The 22554-nt window shown below is 40.6% G+C and overlaps 1 protein-coding gene across 1 annotated transcript in view; it reads right to left on the bottom strand.

Moving 5' to 3' along the window:
• The window catches only part of KIAA2012 (KIAA2012 ortholog), a 108523-nt gene extending 91803 nt beyond the window's left edge, over positions 1-16720 (bottom strand). Inside the window, exons 1-2 of the mRNA XM_041737473.1 lie at positions 16280-16720; positions 14830-15114 (exon numbers count right to left, since the gene is read on the bottom strand). Of these exons, the coding sequence (XP_041593407.1) occupies positions 14830-15114; positions 16280-16363 (369 nt within the window). The 5' untranslated portion in view covers positions 16364-16720. The remainder of the gene's footprint in view (positions 1-14829; positions 15115-16279) is intronic.
• Between the last annotated feature and the right edge of the window lie 5834 nt (positions 16721-22554).

The following is a 22554-nucleotide window of genomic DNA, read 5'->3' as shown; positions in this document are numbered from 1 at the left end:
GGAAGCCTGGCATTTTGAAAATATCTGGCTCTGCTACATTTCATTTCAGCCCAGGAGAATTTTCTGGGAACCTACCTGCTAAAGTCAGTTCCACTGTATAAGGCATCATGGGGAATAAGTGTGAATATGAACATCTCACACTTAGCTGGGGATATATATTCTACAAAGAACTTTCACCTCATTATAATCCTTTAATGTGGGTGAGTTAATAATATAACTAATTAAATTATGCAGAACTCTCTAAGGATGATCAGTTAAGAACAAGAATAGCAAAGATGTGGACTTGTGTTGACATCTATCTGCCTCCCCCTTGTCCCTGTAGACATCACCAATCAATCATGGCATTCTTGACTGATGAACAGATTGTGATTTCAGAGTCCTTCTTTTACAAACTTTTAAAGGATTTATTTATTTATTTATTTGAGGGAGAAAGAGAAAGAATGAGAATGGGGAAAAGGAAAGAGGGAGAGGGAGAGACAGAATCCCAAGCAGATTTGGTGCTGAGCGTGAAGCCTGACACAGGACTTGATCTCACGACCCTGAGGTCATGACCTGAGCTGAAACCAAGAGTTGGATGCTAAACCAACTGAGGCACCTAGGCACCCCAATCTCTTATAATGTTTTTAAAAAATTGATGCATAATTTATGTATGATAACATGCACAGAGCTAAAATGTTCAGTTTAATAAAATCTGACAATTGGGGGATCCCTGGGTGGCTCAGAGGTTTAGCTCCTGCCTTCGGCCCAGGGCCTGATCCTGGAGTCCTGGGATCGAGTCCCACATCGGGCTCCCTACATGGAACCTGCTTCTGCCTGTGTCTCTGCCCCTCTCTCTCTCTGTCTCTCATGAATAAATAAAAAAAAACCTTAAAAAAAATCTGACAATTGTATACACCTTTGTAACCACCACACAAAACAAAATATAGCCCAGAAAGCTCCCTCATATTACTTGCTGGTCAATTTTTCCACACCCATCAGGTAATCACTGTTGTTGAGGTAAGTAAGCCACTGGCCTGGGTAACTTTGCTAAATCCTGCCGGAACTTCTCAAAGAAAAATGGTTAAATTTTAAAAAGTAAAGAAAAAAGAAAAAAATATGATGGAAATAAAGAACCTGCTTAATGTGGAGAGAAAGGCCTTAGATATTGGTTTCTTGCTCTGCTGGGCAAATCTGTGGTTTGCTCCCGTTCTGATGTATTCAGGAGATCAAAATGCCACAGAAGGATAGCCTACAGCTGTAGCTGAGAAATCAAGACCGCCAGAGACTCTTCAGCTAAAGAGAAGGCTGAGAAGCCAAAGTCCATAGGACAAAGGAATACATCTGAGGAGAGAGAAACAGGTACCCAAGGTAGACATTCATTCATTCATTCATTCATTCATTCATTCATTCATACAGTGTATCAAATAAGATGCCAGGCACTGGGGGAATAGGGACAAATAAGACAAACTGATAACTAACAAATAATTTGAGTAACAGAGAAAAGAAAGCATGGCTAATTATTCAATTGGTTGTATTCTTTAAGAATTTGTAAATTAAATGAATGTTTAGAATCCAAACAGAGCATCCAGATGTCTTTGAGTTCTGGATATTTTATGTGGCAGGTAGTTCAAATGCAAAAATATACCAAATAATTCAGTCCCACATAAATCTTGAGGATTTTTCCAGAGGATAAGAAAGAATTATAGAGGGCAGCCCAGGTGGCTCAGTGGTTTAGCACTGCCTTCAGCCCAGGGCATGATCTTGGAGACCCGGAATCGAGTCCTGAGTTGGGCTCCCTGCATGGAGCCTGCTTCTCCCTCTGCCTGTGTCTCTGCCTCTATGTGTGTGTGTCTCTCATGGATAAATAAATAAAATCTTGAAAGAAAGAAAAGAAAAAAAGAAAGAAAGAAAGAAAGAAAGAAAGAAAGAAAGAAAGAAAGAAAGAGAAAGAAGGAATTATAGAATGGGCAGTGGACGCAAAGTGACTCAAGTTCTTGTGCACTCCATTTTTTTCATTTGGTCACATAATAATCTTTACTGAGCATCTTCTATGTGCCGGGCACTGTGGTAAGCCATGGAATATGAAGCCATTTGATCTAAGGCCTTTTCTGGGTGAATTGGAACTTCATTTCCTCCCTGAAAATCTTTGCTTCAAATGACTCCTCTCTGAATGAAACAAGACCTAGCCTCCTCTGAGAAGCTGTGGTCCCTATGTAGATGGCATTATGCACTGTTTGATCTGGACAAGAGCCCCTTGTTGTTTCCCATTTGTGAGTAGTTTTGAAGTATCAGCTTGGTTCTGAAGCTTTACTGGGAAACTTGGTAAATGGGGCAGAGAGTTACTGAGAAGAGTAGGGAATCTTTTGTCCTGGAATTTGTGGTATCTTATATATATTTTTGCCTATACTTTGTTTTTTTTTTTTTTACTTCTTTTCTCCATTTTATTTATTTCTCTAATTATGTTTTTATTATTTATTTTTTTAATTAATTTTTATTGGTGTTCAATTTACCAACATACAGAAAAACACCCAGTGCTCATTCCGTCAAGTGTCCACCTCAGTGCCCGTCACCCATTCCCCTCCAACACCCGCCCTCCTCCCCTTCCACCACCCCTAGTTCGTTTCCCAGGGTTAGGAGTCTTTATGTTCTGTCTCCCTTCCTGATATTTCCCAACATTTCTTTTCCCTTCCTTTATATTCCCTTTCACTATTATTTATATTCCCCAAATGAATGAGAACATACACTGTTTGTCCTTCTCCGATTGACTTATTTCACTCAGCATAATACCCTCCAGTTCCATCCACGTTGAAGCAAATGGTGGGTATTTGTCGTTTCTAATTGCTGAGTAATATTCCATTGTATACATAAACCACATCTTCTTTATCCATTCATCTTTCGATGGACACCGAGGCTCCTTCCACAGTTTGGCTATTGTGGCCATTGCTGCTAGAAACATTATATTTTTGCCTATACTTTGAGAGCTGATCTTGGTCTCTGTGTTAGTTTCCTATTGCTGCTTTTTAAAAGATTTTATTTATTTGAGAGGGAGAGCAAGAGCGAGAGAGAGAGAGAGAGAAAGAGCAGAGAGTGCACACAGAGGGAAGGGGAAGCAGACTCCACTGAGCACAGAGCCTGAGGTGGGCCTTAGACCCACGACCCAAAAATCATGACCTAAGCTGAAACCAAGAGTCTGAAGCTCCACCGACTGAGCCACCCAGGTACCCCAATAATCTCTTTGTTTTAAGGCCATCTGATTAGCAAACTTAATTCCATTTGCAACTTTTATTTTCCTTTACCATTTAACCTAACATATTCATATGTTCCAGGGATTAGGACATCACATCTTTGGGAGTCATGATTCTGCCTGCCATGGGTTCTTTTCAGTTTTTTCTGATTTTTCTTAGTAGTTTCTCAAATCATGCCAATGAAGTTGATTGATAAGTTTCTCATCTCATTGGATAAACTGATGCCCTGAGAGAGAAACCCAAGGCCTGTTTAGGGTTACCAAGGAGAGCAGTCAGGGTTAAATCTATTCACTCATTTCCAAGGTGTGGAATAATATGTTAAGTAGAAAAAAAACAAGATACAAAAGAAGACGTAAAGTACAGTTATAATCTCATAAAAGTATGTTTTATAAATGTATAATCATGGTGGAAAGACTGAAAGAAAATATATTAAAGTTCTAATAACAGTGGTAATAGGGAGTTGGGCATGAGATTACAGTCAGCTTTTTTTTCTTTTCCCTTTTTAAAAATAAAATTAAAAATCCAGTAATATAGTTAGATTATATTAATAAATGGAAAACATGTTAAAATTATTTTATTGGACCCACCCTCTTCTCCTAGGTATAATCTCAATTCCTTCTCCAACATTATCCTGGACTTCTAACCACCAGAAGTAACTATAAATGTTAAAAGGAGACAGAAGGAAACCAAGAAGGGAGTTTCTGAAACCGGGAAATAAGCCATGGCAGGAGGCTGTCTGTGATGGTTTCAGACTTCTCAGGCCTGCCTCGGCTTTGCCAATCAACTCCAGCTTTTGGTTTCTAATGAAATGAGTAATTGGTGTACAGAGTGGCCTGGTGTCCACACTCTACCAGAGTACTTGCCTTAATCAGGGACTCTCTCTGGCTGGCCATGTTCCCAGTGCCCCCCAGGCCTCCAGATGCAGAGGAGCAAAGTGGACCCCCAGTACTTGTCCCCACCCATGTATTGGCTGTCCTGTCCACACTGCCCCAATGCTGGTCAGTGAGGGTTTTCAGAGAATGAAAAGATCCAGTGCAGGCTGTGCTCCTGCTCAGCAGATATGGGGTGGCAGGGTGCCAGACTACCCAGGAAGGCAAGAAAAGCCCAGGACAGCCAACTGCCATGTTACACAGATGGTGGCCAGCCTTTGTGTGCAGGAGTCAACAGAGTAGAGAGAGAAGTCCAGAAATCCCAGGGCTGGCAGACAAAGCCCTTCACCCTTTGACCCCACCCACTTCTCCAGGTACATTTCCAGCTAGGAGTCATACCTGTCTAATCACCATTTCTCCTGCTTGCTTTCCCCCTTAGGCCTTCACTTACCTGTAACTAGAAGGATTCTCTCCACTTATTTTTACCATAGGACTCAGGTCAAATACTACCTCCTCAAGACATAGTCACTCTAATCTGGTCCTTGTTCCCCACTACTGGGTAGAGGTTATGGCCTCTCCCTGTCACACACTAGCAACTAATATGTTCACCCAATGACTATTCGTTGAGCATCTGACATATGTCAGACACTCTTCTAGGCACTGATAATAACTACTCAAATTGTTAGCTCAGTTGAATGAAAATCCCCAAAATGTCTGTACTTTCCTGCTGAACACCTGTGTCCTGAACTGCCTACTTTAGTCAGAAGTCCTTCCTCTGAGGAGGAACCACAGCTGGTGCCTCCTGTTTCTCAGTCAGGCTTGCTGGAGTCAGTGTGCTTGGGCAAAGGTCAAACTTTTACACAGAGGATGACCACCCATTGTCCTTGCGCCTGTGCAAGTGTGACTGGAGCCAGCCTTGGAGATACCAGTTAACTGGAATAGAAGTGGGGTTGGGATGGGAAGGGAAAGGTGTACAGCCACTTGCAGCTGTGCCTCAAAAGCCTTCTCCATCCCTAGCCTTTAATCAGCTTTATGTAAACACTACCACTCTCAGCCAGCCATTTTCTCTGCAGATTAAATTTCTGTGATTCTGTGCAAATGATATTATCTCTCTCCCATATATCTTTGGTAACTGAATTTCCAGGGTATCAAGCCATTAAAAATAGAATGGGGGCACCTGGGTGGTACACTCGGTTAAGCATTTGACTCTTGGTTTCCACTAAGATCATGATCTCAGAGTTGTGGAATTGGCCCCACATTGGACTGTGCACTCAGCATGGAATCTGCTTGAGATTCTCTCTCCCTCTCCTTCCATGTCTCCCACTCATGCTCTCTCTTTCTCTCAAATAAATAAATAAGTCTTCAAAAAGAGAGAGAGAGAGAGAGAGAGACAAAATCATAAAGGTGGTCTGAATTTCTCCATAGTTGCAATGTTGTAATAGGGCGTGATTCCTGACCAAACCACTTAGCATCAAAGATTTGACAGCCATATGTCACAAAAACAAAGGTACAACAACTAGAATTGAAAACAACAAAAATTAAGCTTCAGTTCTTATAAGAGCTCAGTCTGCCTGGGTTTGAATCCTGGCTCCATCATTTACTAGCTGTGTGACTTTCGGGGCATTACTTGACCCATCTGTACCTCAATTAAGAAACTGTCAAATGAGGATGATGAAAATACATATCCTACATGCAAAAAAATGAATTTGGACCATTACCTCATACCATATACAAAAACTAACTCAAAATGGACCAAAGACTTAAGCATAAGAGCTAAAATTATAAAACTCTTAGGAAGAAAACATAGGAAAAAAGCTCCATGACATCGGATTTGGAAATAATTTATTGGATATGACATGAAAAAAAGCAGGCAACAAAAGAAAAAATGGATAAGTTGGACTTCATAAAAATTTAAAACTTGTGCATCAAAGAATACCATCAACAGAGTGAAAAGAGAACCCACAGAATGGGAGAAAATATTTGTAAACGATAAGTATTTGTAAACAAATACAAAAATATTTGTATCTGATAAGGGATTAATATCTAGAATATATAAAGAACTCCTGTAACTCAAAAACAAGACAAAACAACCTGATTTTAAGAATGGACAAAGGACTTGAGTAGACAATTCTCCAAAAAAGGCATATCAATGGCCAATAAAGACTTGAAAAGATGTTCAGTGTTATTTATTAAGGAAATGCAAGTCAAAACCATGATGAAATACTTCACAACCATTAAGATGGATTTCATTTAAAATAGCAAAACAAAACAGAAGATAACAAGTGTTGGTGAGGATGTGGAGAAATCGAGACTCTTGCGTGTTGCTAGTGGGAATGTAAAATGATGCAGCTGCTGCTATGGAAAACAATATGACAGTTCCTCAAAAAATGAAAAATAAAATTACCATATGAGCCAGCAATTCCACTTCTGGGTATGTGCTGTAAAGAATTGAAAGCAGGAACATGAACAATGAAGAGATAGATTTTTTTTAAAGTAATCTCTACACCCAACTGAGCCAGGCAGGTGGCCCAAACATATAGATAGATATTTATGTATCATGTGTATAGCAACTTTATTCACAATAGCCAAAATATGGACACAATCTAAATGTCTATTGATTGATGAATGGATAAACAAAACACAGTCTATACATAGAGGACTATTATTCAGCTTAAAGGAAAAAAGAAATTCTGATACATGCTACAACATGAATGAACCCTGAAAACATTATGCTAAGGGAAATAAGCCAGTCACAAAATACTACAAGGATAATTACTATATGATTCCATTCAGATGAGGTACTTAGGGTGGTCAAATTCAGAGAGACAAAAAGTAGAATGATAGTTGCTAGTAGCTGATGGGGAGGGAAATAGGAAGTATTGTTTATCAGGTATAGAGTTTTAGTTTTGCAAGATAAAAAAAAATTCTGGGGGTCCCTGGCAGGCTCAGTTGGTAGAATGTGTGACTCCTTTCAGGGTTGTAAGTTCGAGCCCCTTGTTGGGTGTAGAGATTACTTAAAAATAAAATCTTTTTTTTAAAAGATTTTATTTATTCACAAGAGACACAGAGGGAGAGGCAGAGACATAGGCAGAAGGAGAAGCAGGCTCCCCTTGGGGAGCCTAATGCAGGACTCCATCCTAGGACCCTGGGATCATGACCTAAGCCGAAGGTGGATGCTCAACCACTGTGCCACCCAGGCACCTTAAAAATAAAATCTTAAACGGGCCTGGGTGGCTCAGTCAGTTAAACATCTGATTCTTGATTTTAGCTCAGGCCATGGTCTCAGGGTCATGAGATTGAGCCCTGCACCTGCATCTGGCTCTGTGCTCAGTGGGGAGTCTACTGGAGATTCTCTCTCTCCCTCTGCCCCTCCCCCAGCTCATGCTCTCTCTTTCTCTCTCAAATAAATAAATCAGTTTAAAAGAATAAATATAAAAAAATAAAAGAATAAAAATAAATAAAATAAAATCTTTTTTAAAAGTTCTGGAGATGGGTGGTGGTAATGGTTATACAACAATGTGACTGTACCTACTGCCATTAAACTATATATTTAAAATTAATTTAAGTGGTAAATTTTATGTTACATACCTTATAAAGTTGTTATATATATATTATATATATTTTAAGTTGTTATAAATTTTACAATACACCTTATAAAGTTGTTGTGAGGATTAAATAAGTATAAAGTATTTATAATAGTGATGGATATAATAGTGTTACATACGTGTTAGCCATTATTATAAATATTCTCGAACTATTGGTTATATAAGGGAACCAATGGATGAAGCACATAAAGCCTAGAAAAATAGATGTCAACTGGATCATATATGGCTGACTATGAACATATTACTGTAACCCAGACTGATTTTGATGAAAATCTGATTTGCTTTCCTAGAATTATAAGGGTTTTTTTTTTTTCTTTTTTTTTTTTTTTAATTTTTATTTATTTATGATAGTCACAGAGAGACAGAGAGAGAGAGGCAAAGACATAGGCAGAGGGAGAAGCAGGCTCCATGCACCGGGAGCCCGACGTGGGATTCGATCCCAGGTCTCCAGGATCGCGCCCTGGGCCAAAGGCAGGCGCCAAACCACCGCGCCACCCAGGGATCCCGAATTATAAGGGTTTTAAGGGATGTTTTGGAAGACCCAGATCCCTTCTTAAAAAATGCCGCTAAAGCAAGAGAAATGCTGCTTTTCTCTGGAGCATGTGGAATGTTCAAAATCAGGCCCTTTAGGGTTTAGGAGTGGGGCTTTGGAATCAGTTGCCTGGGTTCTAATCCTAGCTCCACCCCTTAGATATGTAACTTTGGGCTTAATTAACTTCAAGCCCCAGTGTTTCCTCCTACAAAATGGAGGGTAAAGTTAGCACCCACCTCATAGACTTGTGCAAATTGAATGAGGATATATAGACAAAATGCCTGGTGTACACTTAGCACTCAATAAGTGCTAGATATTATTGACAAAACCTTTGATTTCACTGTCATGGTTAAACCATGATTCATTCTTGATCTTTCCTACTTCTAGCTTTATTAAAGGCTCTAAGTATAACTGCTCAGGAGCTGCTCAGATGGAGGACATTTGGTAGAAAGGGTACAGTCAAGTCATTCTGTCTGTCAACCCTTCACTGCTTGACACTTTGTTGATAGCCATCAGAGCACTGAGCCCTTCTTAGGAACACCATCAAACAAGTAGCAACTTATTACAAAGGGAACTTCTTTCTCCTGATCTTGGGGGCTCAAAACATAATTTATAATTCTACCTACTTTTCTGTATTTTTCTATTTTGTATGACGAATCATTATGTATAGGACAGGAAAATAAACCTTATTCAAAAAGCATACTTCTCACAATATTACTTGATAAAACAGTACCCTGAATGTGCCTTCATGTCTTGAAAATTGGCTGAAAACACTAAATAAACACTCAAGGCTACATTTAAGAGCCTTGAGTATTGAGATATGGAGAAAAATTAGGCAATGTAGAATGTGTAGGGATATATTCACTGGAAGAAGGTTGATAACTACTCTTAAATGTAGCCACATTTATAAGGGAGATGGCAGGAGCAATACAACCTTAAAATCAACCATAGTAATCTAAATCCTATTTATCCCTCAATAGGACAGAGAAATGGGATGATTTGTGAATTGAATTTTTGAAACAAAATTTTAAAAAAAGATTTGTTTATTTATTTGAGAGAGAGCTTGAGCAGAGGGGAGGGCAGAGGAAGAGCGAGAGGGAGAAGCGGACTCCCTGCTGAGCCAGGGAGCCTGATACGGGGCTTGATCCCAGGACCCAGGATCATGAACTGAGCAGAAGGCACATGCTTAACTGAGCCCTCACTCAGGCACCCTGAAACAAATTATTTTTAATACGCTATTTAATCAATGTTCCATTGTTGGACCTTTAAAAATATTACCAGATTTATAAAATTTGAAAAGTAGAATAAGAGGGACACCTGGGTGCCTCAGTTGGTTAAGTGGCTGACTCTTGGTTTAGGCTCAGGTCATGAATAGGCTTTGAGCTCCAGAGGGAGTCTGCTTCTCTTCTCCCTTTCCCTCTGTCCCCCTGCAAATAAATCTTTTTTTAAAAAAAAAAAAAGGAGGGATGCCTGGGTGGCTCAGTGGTTGAACTGCTGACTTTGGCTCAGGGCATGCTCCTGGGGTGTTGGGATGGAGTCTTGTATCAAGCTCCTCACAGGGAGCCTACTTCTCCCTCTGCCTATGTCTCTGCCTCTCTCTGTGTGTCTCTCATGAATAAATAAATAAAATCTTAAAAAAAAAGAATAAAAAATATTAGGGTACCTGGCTGACTTAGTCCAAAGAGCATGAAACCCTTGATCTCCAGGTTTTGAGTTCAAGCCCCATGCTGGGCATATAGAGCTTACTTAAAACAAAACAAAAAACATGAAAGTCCCCCAAACCCCATACTCTTTGTACCCAAATAAAAATTAAAAGTATTTTTTAAAAAAGACTGGGAAATACTAAAACAATGTGAAAATTCTTTAATATTTCTGATGATTTGAGGAGTATTTGATGAATCTGCTATGTTTCAAGAGAATCATTTATGACTGTTATTTAGATACTACCTCAAATTATGGTTATTTATGTTTTATAGTTATTTGATTTCTAAATAATGGAAAGATGATTGTATTAAAGCCCTCAGGAAAAAATGGTTACCACTTTGGGAATGTTTTAACAATATTTTCTTAAAGAAAAAAAAGCAACATATTGTGTGTATCTAGAAGTTTGAGAACTATGACATCGAATCTCTTGACTTAGCACTTGCCTTTGCTCATTAGGAGTTGGACTATCAAGAAAGTTAGAGAGTAAGTGTTGAGCTGTAAAACCCAGACCTACTGCCACATGCATGTCATTATATCCATATATGGAACTGGAAATAATGTGAGGTGGTTTAAAAATTTAATTGCACCTCCCTGTGATGGGTTCTAGCATCACAGGTGTGAATGAGCTGGAATTTTGCAGGTTTCCTGATTCAGAATTTAGCCAGTATAGATCCTTCTGTAAGTAGCACTACCCTGTCTGTCTCCTATCTCTCCTTCCCTCTGCTCCACATCCCCATTTTGGTTGTTGGTTCTTTTACTTTCAGTGTGGTGTTTTTAACTCTTGAACTATATAGTATTTGGACAATGAAATACTGACCCTGAGGAATAGATGGTGTGGTTATTGGTGAGCTTAACTTGCAGCACTGTTTCTATTTCATTTCCCTTCCTGATCCCACCTGGCTCCCTAGGGTCAACTTCATTCTATCACTGCCATCTTCTTTCAAAGGAACAGATTTTTACTTTAAAATTTTTTAATTTTATTTTTTAACTAGGGGAAATCTATTTTAATTACATATATACAGAGAATCATATCAACATGAGGATTCCCTGTAGACCTTGATTTTTAAAATTTCATGACTTAAAAAATAATGTTTGGGACACCTGGGTGGCTCAGTGGTTGAGCATCTGCTCAGGGCGTGATCCCGCGGTCCAGGGATCGAGTCCCACGTCAGGCTCCCAACATGGAGCCTGGTTCTCCCTCTGCCTGTGTCTGTGTCTCTCATGAATAAATAAATAAAATAAAAATGTTTGGTAAAAAGGTATGTATAAATAAAAATATGACTTTTAATTCCACCACCCATGGTTAAATGTTGATGTGTATTCTGCTTGTATAACTAATTTTTAAAAGTTGGGATTACATTAGAGAGGCAATGTTTTCTGGACTACCTAGTGTCGAATTCTGGTGTGATTATCTACATGGCTATATAATCTGTGCTTCAGTTTCTTCATCTCTAAAACGGTATAATGATAGTATTCCCTCAGGACTGATAGTAATCAGATATAAGTAATATATAGGAAGTACTTAAAGCAGTGGCTGAAACATAGTAAATACTAAGAAAATGTTAATGAGCTTAGGTATTTTTATTATATGAATATTTGTAATTTGCTCTAAGAATATACTGTGGACTTTTCTCATGTTATTCATGACTAATGCATGACTTTATTGCCTGACCCCAAATCTATTATATGACTGTACCATAATTTATTTAATCAATGTTTCATTGTTGGAGATTTATTATTTTCAATGTTTTGTGTAGCAATAAAATAATCTGTAGTAAACATCCTTGTGCATAAATTGTTGGGCACATCTCTGATTATTTTTAAGGCAAATTCCTATAAGTAGAATGTTGAATCAGAGTATTAGCTCTTTATAGACTTTTGCCAAAATGCCCAGAAAAGTCATGTGAATGTGTGCTTCTAATGTATGAGACAGCTAGTTTCCCCATAGCCTTCCCAGGGTATTATGATTTAAAAAGCCTCTTGCCACTCTGTAGCTTTCATAATCAGATGGTGGTCTGCAATTTACAAAGCTCTTCTCTTCTGAGCTGTTCATTTCCTTTAATTCCAAACCCCTTCAAGTTCTTCTATTTCAACCTACAATGTCCTCTAATCCTAAATTTCTGCTCTGTAACCATTATTTTCTTTCCCTTCTGATTTCCTCACACAATTTCCCTTTTGCCGTCTTAGGGGTAGACGACAGCATTCTGTTTTGTTCTAGATATGTGTTATAAATCTGGTAGGTAGGTACCACAGGAAGACAGGAACCTCCCCTCTTTACTGAGCCCAAGTTTAAGCCAAGATGAAGCCATCCCCAAATAGACTCTTCTACTTTATAAAGTAAAAATATCCCTGCTGCCTGAAATATTCAAGTGTCTGAGCACTGTGGAAGGTATTCTTATTCTTGACAGTAAGTTAGCCTACATAGCAGTGTCCAACCAGGAAAACAGAACCACTCTTAAGTATTTAAACACAGCAAAAATATAATTCAGGGAATTGGTTGCACAGGTGATTAGAAAGCTTGGAAGCCAGAAAGAGAGAGAGGCAACACTGAGATTGTAACATCAGAAAGCCAGCACCAAGCTTGTGCTCAGGGACAGAGGGAGGAGCAGGTGTAGTCAGCTGGAGGAACCTGGTGAGGAGCCACACTGGGCCTGTAGGGAGCTAGGAGACAGAGGTGATGCAGGTGTTTCTGACCACTTACAGATAGAATGGAAGGGGAGAAATACCCTGGCTTTTCTCTTCTCTCTCTCCAATCTCCTTTCAGTGTCTTCCACTGGCAAATTCAACTAGAAGCCAGTTGACACAGATGTTTATGGAATTATATATAGCCTGTGGTCAACCCCACTTTTGCGCAGAGCAAAGTAAGGTAAAGGTGAGGAAAGAGGAATGGATGTGAGGGCAAACAGGCAAAAGCCTGGTACAATGACATCTGGAGGCCTTTCCAGGCCCACAGACAATAGGGCAAAGTGCAAAGCATGCCTGCCCTAGAGAGGCAGACAATCCTGGGCTTGAGTTCTGCCTCTGTTACTTACTAGCTCTGAGACATTGGCCAGACCACTTAACTCTTCTGAGCCTCAGTTTTCTTATTAATGAAAGGGGGCAAGAAAAACCATATGTCACTGAGTCACTGTGAGGATTAAATAAAATAATAGCCATAATATAATAGTAAGCATTTCACAATAATTGGTTTCCTTTCACTCAAGAATTTATGATTTTAAGAGAAAGGACAGTGAGCATTTGGTCACATACACACTTCTCTGTATTTTGAAAGAAAAATGAGGGGCATAGTAATCTTTTCTTTTGGAAGCTCTGCCTAGGGTAGAATAGGTGATAAGTTGCCCAATAATGATACTGGGAGATGATTTAAGAACCACTGAAAATATCCTACATGATCGATTTATTTATTCCACAAGCATTTATTTTCTAGAAATGATTTAGACATGGTCCCTGCCCTCAAAGAGATGGTAACAAATGGACAAAGAGATACATTGCAATGCATGATGGTATGGGAATGTTCACAGAGGAGAGAGCAATGGGATATCTTTACCTAGAGAAATGAGAGAAGGCTTCACTGAAGAAATGACATCTAAGCCATATTTTGAAGGGTAAGCAAGAGCATAGAAGCAGATGCAAAAGCATAGTCAGAAAAGGGCACAGAATGGGGAACAGTGAGCTATTCACATGGGTGGGGTCTTGAGGGGTTCATAGTTAAGGTGGTGGTAAGAACAAGTGGCAGATGTGGATAGCTTTGGAAAAGAAAGTCAGCATGAAGGGCCTGGTATAAGAATTTAATGACTATTATGTGGGGAATGAGAAGTCAGCAGACTTTTATTTATGTATTTATTTTTTAAAGATTTTATTTATTCATGAGAGACATAGAGAGACAGAGACATAGGTAGAGGTAGATGGGAGCCTGATATGGGACTTGATCCCAGGACCCCAGAATCATGACCCGAGCCAAAGGCAGAAGCTCAAACACTGAGCCACCCAGGTGCCCCACCAGCAGACTTTTAAACTAGGAAGTAACCAGGGTGCGCCTGGGTGGCTTGGTTGGTTAAGCATCTGCCTTCAGCTCAGGTCATGATCTGAGGGCCATGGGTTCAAGCCCCACATTGGGCTCCCTGGTCAGTAGGGACTCTGCTTCTCTCTCTCCCTCTGCCCCTCCCTACTTGTGCTCTTTGCTCTCTCTCATGCTCTCTCTCTCTCTCAAATAAATAAATAAAATCTTAAAAAATAAAAAACTAGGGAGTAACCCAGTATTTATAACCTAGAATTGTATAATTCTTCCCAGACTCTCTCAATGGTTTCAGCCAAAGGGCTGATGCATGCAGTTATATCAAGCAGGGGACATGTGGACATCTCCTAAGACATTAGGAAGTATGAATCAGAAAAATGATTATACAGGTTTTCCCTTAATATTAAATTCAGAATGGAAAAACTCATTAACTTCTCCTGCAGATGCTGAAGGGCTCAAGGTAAATATTTAAAATGTTCTCCCTCTCATTTCCACAAAGCCAAAAACATCAGAGGTGTGAGGATGATGCTTGTGGCTATGAGACAGGATTTCAAGGATTCTGATGAAATGTCTGCTGGCCTGGATCCGTCTGAAGCTGAAAAGGACTTTGTGTTACTCTAACAGAAAGGAAGATACAAGATAGTGGTAACACAGCCCCTGATACCTTTAGAGCCCTTTCAACATACATTATCTCATTTATGCTTCACGACAATGCAAAGCACATAGGGTCAAGGGTACAATCCCATCTGAGAGATGAAGAAATGGAGGTATTAGGGTTTCATACCCTCCCCAGGCCCTAGGAAGTCATAGCCAAAGCTACAACTGGATTTCTGGACATGTAGGCCAGAACCTTCCCCAAGCCCAGGACTGCTCTGCCTACCTGTCTCCTTCCATATGCCAGGATGGCTTCTTTAAGGTCCTGAAGTGTGTGTAGTTCAAGACCTGGCCTCTTCCTGTGGCCTTTGGGGCAGTAGGGGCCTCTTCTCCTCTCTTCGGGTGTCCATGCTGATATGGCTAAACCTTCTGAGTAGAGGATCAGAGCACCTTTTCTAGTACTGAACGTTTTAGGAAGAAAGAGGCTCCAGGTGTGCTGATTGGCACTGCCCTTATCCTGCAGTTTGTTGACCAGGACATAATCTTCTGGGGACTTCCAGTTCAAGTAATCCTGCCATAGAAAGAAGCCACCTTGATCCAACGCCCCTTTATAGCAACACCACCTGTGCAAGGTGTTTGACATTTCTTTAGTGACTGTTTTTCTCTGAATTGCTTCCATGGTGTCACAGAACACAACCACTCTTAGCAACTGGTTTTGGTCTCCACATCTCAGAATCAGTAGAACATAAGGCAGGGTTCTGATTTGCCCCATACAACTTTCAGAGTCATTCATGCCTGGAGGCTTAGATAGGCCAGTTAAAATTTCCTGGTATGCAAGTAAGTAGTCACAATTATCAAGGGCAGCAGATAACTTTGAAATTAGAACTGGACTAGCTGGCAGTTTAAATAGGGGAAAACCATTCATTCCAGCCATCACTTCAGCTGTACACAGGGAGAATGTCTATACATTCCAGATGCTATGTAACATTACCTAATTTGGCTATTTAGGACCCTATAAAGTAGTTGCATATCTTATAAGTAAGTAAATGCCATTGGCCACAGAGGTCCTTTGAAACTTTATATGTCTTTTAATATAGCAAAGGTCAAATATCATGACAAACTACCATGACAATGGAAATCTCTATGTGATCCAAAAATTTTCAAAGAACCCCACTGGATTTCTTATTCCTGGCAGGGTTCAATGAAATAAAATTCCAGTACAAGGGAATGTTGCCACCTCTTTAAAATCTTCTAAAAGGGGATTTTAAAAAATGTTTTTATTTTTTGCCTCTGTTAAGTATGAGTCTTCTGGGTTGAATTCCAAAAAGTTTAAGGAAGCCATCGAAATGGCATGAACATACACAGCGTTCCAGCCACAGAGCACAACTTCTAAAGACCAAACAGCCATCAACTTGCCTAGAACACAGGTGGAAATTCTGGTCTTGACCCAAACCATCTGAATTCTAAACAATCTGGAATCTCCTTCAGTCTAAAGCAAATGAGGCTGTAAGTCAGTGTGCAAGGAGAAGGAAGAGGGTCCCAGTGGCAATATGGATGTGCAAGCAAACTTCCTTATTTTCTTGAGTTTTACCAAGGAGGAAGGAAAGTCTGTTGGCGATACCCACCAACCTCCCTGACAAACCAAACCAAAACACACACGGCTCAGCCCCAGATGGAAAAAGAGAGCATTCCTCTCCCGCCCCCCAAATCTGCCTTTATTCAGCTATAAGACTCACCTCTGGTTCAAAATAGACTTCTAGCTTCTGTTTGTTCTGGACCAACTTCCCATGTCCCCGGCTCAGGAGAGAGAGCATGAACATGTTTCCCTTCTGACCACCCTCCTCAAGGGTAGTTCATCTTGGTTTTGAAGGCTGAAAACTGGTCACACCTCAAGATTTCCTGAGCTCAGCAGTGAGCCCAAGAAGACCACAAACACTGGGCCTTTTATTAAATACATTTTTCCTTCGTACAGCAGCTTCTTAATAACAACCAGCCACACAGTTTAGACAGTGTGTGTCTTTGTCGGGAGAAAAAATAAACCGCAAACCCAGACTCCTCAAGCTCTGGATTGTCTACTCTCTGGGCAACCTCTCTCTCTTCTTCGCCTGCTCCTTCCTTGTTGTCCCTTGGTCCTGTTGCTCTGTTACCGGGCCGTGTGCATCTACAGATCTGGGCCACTGCACCATCCTTCTTCTCATTGTGAGCGGAGGTTGTTTCCTGGTTGCTATGGCAGCACAGGGACGTGAAGTCTCTGAAACCAGCCTAGGCAAGGCAGAGACTGCTGAGGGCAGTGTTCACACACTGGGGGGGAGGGAAGGTCAAATGGACGTTTAAGGGACCAGGCTCAGATTTCAAATCCCAATTGCAGGAGCAGGGGCAAGGTTGAGATATTTTTTGTTAGAGTACTCATCTTGCTTTTAGAGGGTGTCTTCCCCTTTCTTCTGATATGCTAGCCTTTCCCCATCACCTAACCATTAACAGACTCAGAGTAGTTGTCTGGGTCACCTTAAGCAACCTGTGCCGTTTTCCTTGGCTAAATTCCAGCATCTCCTCAACTGGACATGAGGCCTTTTTATAGTAATTGCTGCTTTGCACGGGTGAGTGCCGATACTGGGAGTCTCCAGATTCCTTTGCGTATCTCATTCAGGCAACTCCCAATCTCCAGAGGGAGGTCCTTGGGAGAAGGGGCGGGGTGCATTTTGGTTGTCACTATGACTGGGGACCACTGCTGGCATTTAGCAAGCAGGGGCCAGGGATGCTAAATGTTCCGTAGTGCGTAGGACTGTCCTGCATGATGCAGAATTTTCCCACTTTGCTTACCAGTAGCACCCACGTGGAGAAACACAGCTACAGGCTAGGCTGCTTGGCTCTCTCCTTGATGCTGACACTATGAGGGCAGGATGAGGGGAAGAGGGACAAGAAACCAAAGGAGCCTTTTGCTGGTGACCTAGAACCCTGCTTTGGCCAGGAAAACCAACCTGCCCTGTCGTCTGCCAGCTGAACCTCCATACAGCCTCGTGAGAGTGCCCCCTGCTGACCTTCAGGAAGAAGTACAAGGGGCTACAGGCCCCCTTACCTTTTAGATCTCCCTCTGTGGTAGTCAGTTTTCCAGGAGGTAGGTTCAAGTCTCCTGAGAAAGAAATACAGGTCATGCTATATAATTAGATTGGGTCTATCATGGAAAATTAGGACATTGAATGTAGAGGTTCAAAACTGAATTTATGCAAATTCAGTGGATACCACTTCAATACTCATTGGAATGATGGTTACTCAAAAACAAAACAAAACAAAATGCCAAGTGTTAGTGAGGACATGAAGAAATTAGGACCCTGCGCACCATTGGTGGGAATGTAAAGTGGTGCAGCCACTGTGGAAAACAGTATGGCAATTCCTCAAAAACTTAATACTATATGATCCAGCAATTCCACTTCTGGGTATATAATCCCAAAGAAATGAAAGCAGAGATTCAAATAGATATTTAAATACCCCACGTTGGGATGCCTGGGTGGCTCAGTGGTTGGGCATCTGCCTTTGGCTCAGGGTGTGATGCCGGATTCCTGGGGTCGAGTCCCACATCGGGCTCCTTGCATGGAGCCTGCTTCTCCTCCCTCTGCCTGTGTCTCTGCCTCTCTTTCTGTGTCTCTCATAAATAAATAAATCTTTAAAAATAAACAAATAAATACCCCGTGCGTATAGCAGTATTACTCAGAATCGCCAAAGTATGGAAACATCAAGCATCCACTGTCAAGCATCCACTGACAGATGAATGAACAAAATTGACTTATACATATAATGGAATATTATTCAGCCTTGAAAAGGAAAGAAATTCAGACTCATATTACAGTATGGAAGAAACTTAAAGACACTATGCTAAGTGAAACCAATCACAAAGGGAAAAATATTACATGATTCCAATTATATGAGGTACTTAAAGTAGTCAAATTCATAAAGACGAAAGGTAGAATGGTGTTTGCCAATGCAAGTGGGAGGAGGGAATGGAAAGTTAGTGTTGAATGTTTAATCTTCAGTTTAGGAAGAGGAAAATTCTGGAGATGGGTGGTAGTGATACAACAACATGAATGTATTTAAAGTCAATGAATGATATATTTAAAAATGATTGAAATGATACATTTCATGTTATGCATATTTTACCACTATTAAAATCTTAAAAAAAAACCCTAAAAATTGAATTTATCGCTTTATAAGCTAAAGGCCAATTGGTCGGCATTATTGTGGAGTGAGTGCCTCATTTTAGCAGGTGAGACAAAATCTTACCAAATGAGAGTTCCAAATAGTTTACAGGATTCTTAAGCTACAGTTGCTCCCTCTCTTCCCCTTTGATATGCAAAAAAGATCCTCCACAAAACTTGACCGAGAGAGATTCATGTTAATGATATATTATTAATTAGTTATAGAATATAATACATATTAATATGTATCACCATACATGGTCCCTGTCCTCAAGGAGCACCGAGCAGGGTGACAAGACAGGCATGTATGAATCAGTACCTCAAAGGCGATGTGACAGATTTGATAATGGGGGTGGAGATGAGTAGGTGCTCCAGGAAAAGAGGTAGCTGGGTGTTGTGTGATGATAGGCCTGTTTGAAGGCTATGAAAAAGAGGAGGGATATTTAAGATGGACTTTAACGGACAGCAGTGTATGGCAAGGAGGGAAGATGAAAGAGGATGTTGCAGGAGGCATGGACAGGAACGTTTGAGATCTCTGGGGATGGGGCAACATCTTTGGTGTGGCCAAGGCCACATCATGTGGACAGAGCTGCAGCTGGAGAAATAGACCAGCTGGCCAAGCCATGAAGGCCACATGTGTCCTGCTAAGGCACTTTGGACTTTATTCCTCAGGTTTCTTTGTTTGTTTTAGAAGGTGCAGGATTAGGAGAGGGGCAGAAAAAATAGATGTGAAGGGTTCAGATTCAGAATTAGATTGCTTAGAAATTTTTAGTAGTATTGTTTCAAACATTTTGGTCATTAAAATACATGTCATTTCCTAATCTTCATGTTTTCATAGAACTTCAGACTTGAAATGGACATTAATGGTCACTTTGTTTTTGTATCTGCTTTCCTCAGAATGGTTCACAGGTTTGTAATGAGATTTATTTTGAATTTCAAAGGAAGAAACATCCCCAATCCATTATTGAAAATTAAGTTACATGGAATATATCATAAAACATAGTAGTTCTGAGTAATTTATATGACATTAGTCCCACTTGTTCTGTAAACATAAAAGAGTATGTAAAGTACTATAGCATTTGTTGTCTCAAACATTTCTTTATTTAGCTACTTCTATGCTGTGTTGTTTGTAGTGGGTAGTAAAACATGGTTCTTTATACAGTAGGTTTAAGTGGATGAATTCTAGTAGAATTGATTTCTTTTTGTTTATTTTTCTGGTTTCATTGGCAAATAATTGACATACTTCATACAGGTAGGTTTTTTTAAACCAGGGGGTAATGGGATTCCATCAGGATTTCAGAACGATAACCCTGAGAACAGTATGAAGAATGGAGAGGGGGCACCTGGATGTCTCAGTCAGTTAAGCGTCTGCCTTCAGCTCAGGTCATGATCCTAGGGTCCTGGGAATGAGCCCTGCACCTGGCTCCCTGCTCAAAAGGGAGTCTGCTTCTCCCTCTCCCTCAAGTAAATAAATAAAATCTTAAAAAAAAAAAAAAAAAAAAGAATGGAGAGAATGAGGGATGCTTATCTCATAAGCTTCTTGGAGAACTTTCAGGAACTTACCGCCTGGGCCAAGTTTCTCTTGGATTTAGTCAAACCTGCTCAATTGGTCTTTGAGTAAGACAGAGAGGGAGAAACTCCATACCAACTGCAATAACATACCAATGTTGCTGTTTTGAAAACGCCATTGCTCAGGGAGGAGAATAAGCACAAGAGGGAAGTGCTTGAGGGATGGAGACCCGAATAAGAGCCACCACTGTTAACCGAGGAGTAACTCCAAGTTTCTCCAGTGGAATTCTTGCTCTGAGCTCACCTGACTTGGAAATGTTAACTCACCCATACATGGTAAGCTCCAGGAAGTGACCTCACTGAGTCTAGGTTGAGTGAGTCCAGGTGCCCATCTAGCTCTCCCAACGCTGTGGCCAGGCTCCCAGGCCTCTTTGGAGTTGTAATCAGTGAACAGCCAGACCATAGCCCAAAGCAGGCCTCTCCTAAACTGTCATGTTTACATCCATGCTGTTTAATATGGACAATGAACAGATGTACAGATCAATTAATAGACATTTAAAAGCATTTACTCAGTCCCCACAGCAGTTTATGGAAAGTGCATTTAGAAAGCAATCGAGGTTATTGCTATTCTAAAGTGCTTGGGGATCCCAGATGAAAGGCCCTTGTAACTGGAAAGTATTTATAACTCAAGAAGAAACCCTCCACACCCATGTTATATAACACCAACACCATCTCCTGGCATGCCTGACCTGTCAGCCCATGCAGCATGTCTGTTTAAATTACACTGTAAATTCTATAGGGTGGAGACCTTGTTTTTATAGTTTGTAAAGCATCATGAATAACCATGGCACTCTGTAAATAAATAGAAAACACATGAAACAAAGAAAAGAGATGTTATTCAATGGCCGTGTCTGCGCTGCATCCAGGAATTTGTCCCTTGCTCCAAAGTACTTGGGGCAAATGGATGCCATTCTGGGGAAGTGGCCTATGGGATAGTGTCAGGATCCTCATCTCCCTATAAATGGCAGTATGGGGACACCTGGGTGGCACAGTTGGTTAAGTGGCCGACTCCTAATTTTGGCTCAGGTCATGATCTCAATGTTGTGGAACTGAGCCCACATTGGGTCCCCACTCAGCATGGAGTCTGATTGAGATTCTCTCTCTCCCTCCCCCTCTCCTCACCCAGCTCATGCTCTCACTCTCTCTAATAAAAAAAAGGCTAAAAAAAATATAAAGGGCAGTATGATAATGTTTTCCAAGAATTGTATTTCCCTGCAGGGGTAGCCTACAGGAAGAGTCATTGGTATTGTCCCTATTACCCACAGAAGAAAGATAAGTGCACAGAAAGGTGAAATTATTTGCATACAGCCACAGAACAAACCAGAGGGGAAATGGGATCTTGTCCAAATTCGGTCCTCATCCCAGCCTGTTGTCATCCCATTTCTGCAACAGAGTAGTAGCAACTATTCCTGAGAAGCTACCTTGTGGTTAATATCCAGCAATCAGGAAGCTGCTGTAGCCAAGGTCACCATAACACCTCCTTCAGTCTCAAAGCTGGTGACTGAATACCAGATCTGTGTCTGGCTCTGTGAAGGCCTCAGAACACTTCTATCTCCTCAGCCTTGCTTCTCCTCACTTTACCTTGTGAGTCTAGTTGCAGGAGAGTTCAGGAAATTTCATTTCATTTCATTTTCAGTTTTTCAACCTCTCTCAACCTCTTTCAACCTCCTCTTCTGGGGAGAAGATAGAATGAAGATTGATAGAACCATCCACAGTTATCTACCGTAAGCACCAAAGACAAGTTGTACAAGAAAATCAAAAGATTTTAAAAAATATAGGCTGTGTCGATGACATCGGTGTTGCCTTGTGTTATTTAGTCTCTTTCAATTTGCTTGTGTTTTATACTTCCAACTAGACAGTAAGTCTTTGGAAGGTAGGGACTATGTCCCATGATTCTTAGTACTTCCTATAGCACCCTTGCATATAGTAAGAACTGGATAAAAATTTTTTGCTTGCTTTTTCACATGCCCATAGAGATGTGCAATGATTGGGCCAGGAGGAAAGATATACAAAAGAAGATAATTAGGTCAAAACCTGTTTTAATAAGCTATAGTTTGCTTATAGTGCAAAGCTTAAAGCTATAGGTTAAAGACTGACCACTGAAAACTTGGCATCCAGAGGCTGAAGAGGCACCAAGAGAATCAGTGTGGAAGATACAGCCCTCTAAACTTGTTGGAAGCAGCACAGACCTGCTGAGGATAAGTTACTTGACTTGCTCACAGGCTAGGGCTAATTTCTCATGTGGTGCAGTT

Source organism: Vulpes lagopus, chromosome 22 (assembly GCF_018345385.1).
Source record: "Vulpes lagopus strain Blue_001 chromosome 22, ASM1834538v1, whole genome shotgun sequence".
In the NCBI taxonomy this organism is placed as follows: Eukaryota; Metazoa; Chordata; class Mammalia; order Carnivora; family Canidae; genus Vulpes; species Vulpes lagopus.
This window is presented reverse-complemented; position numbering and strand designations above follow the sequence as displayed.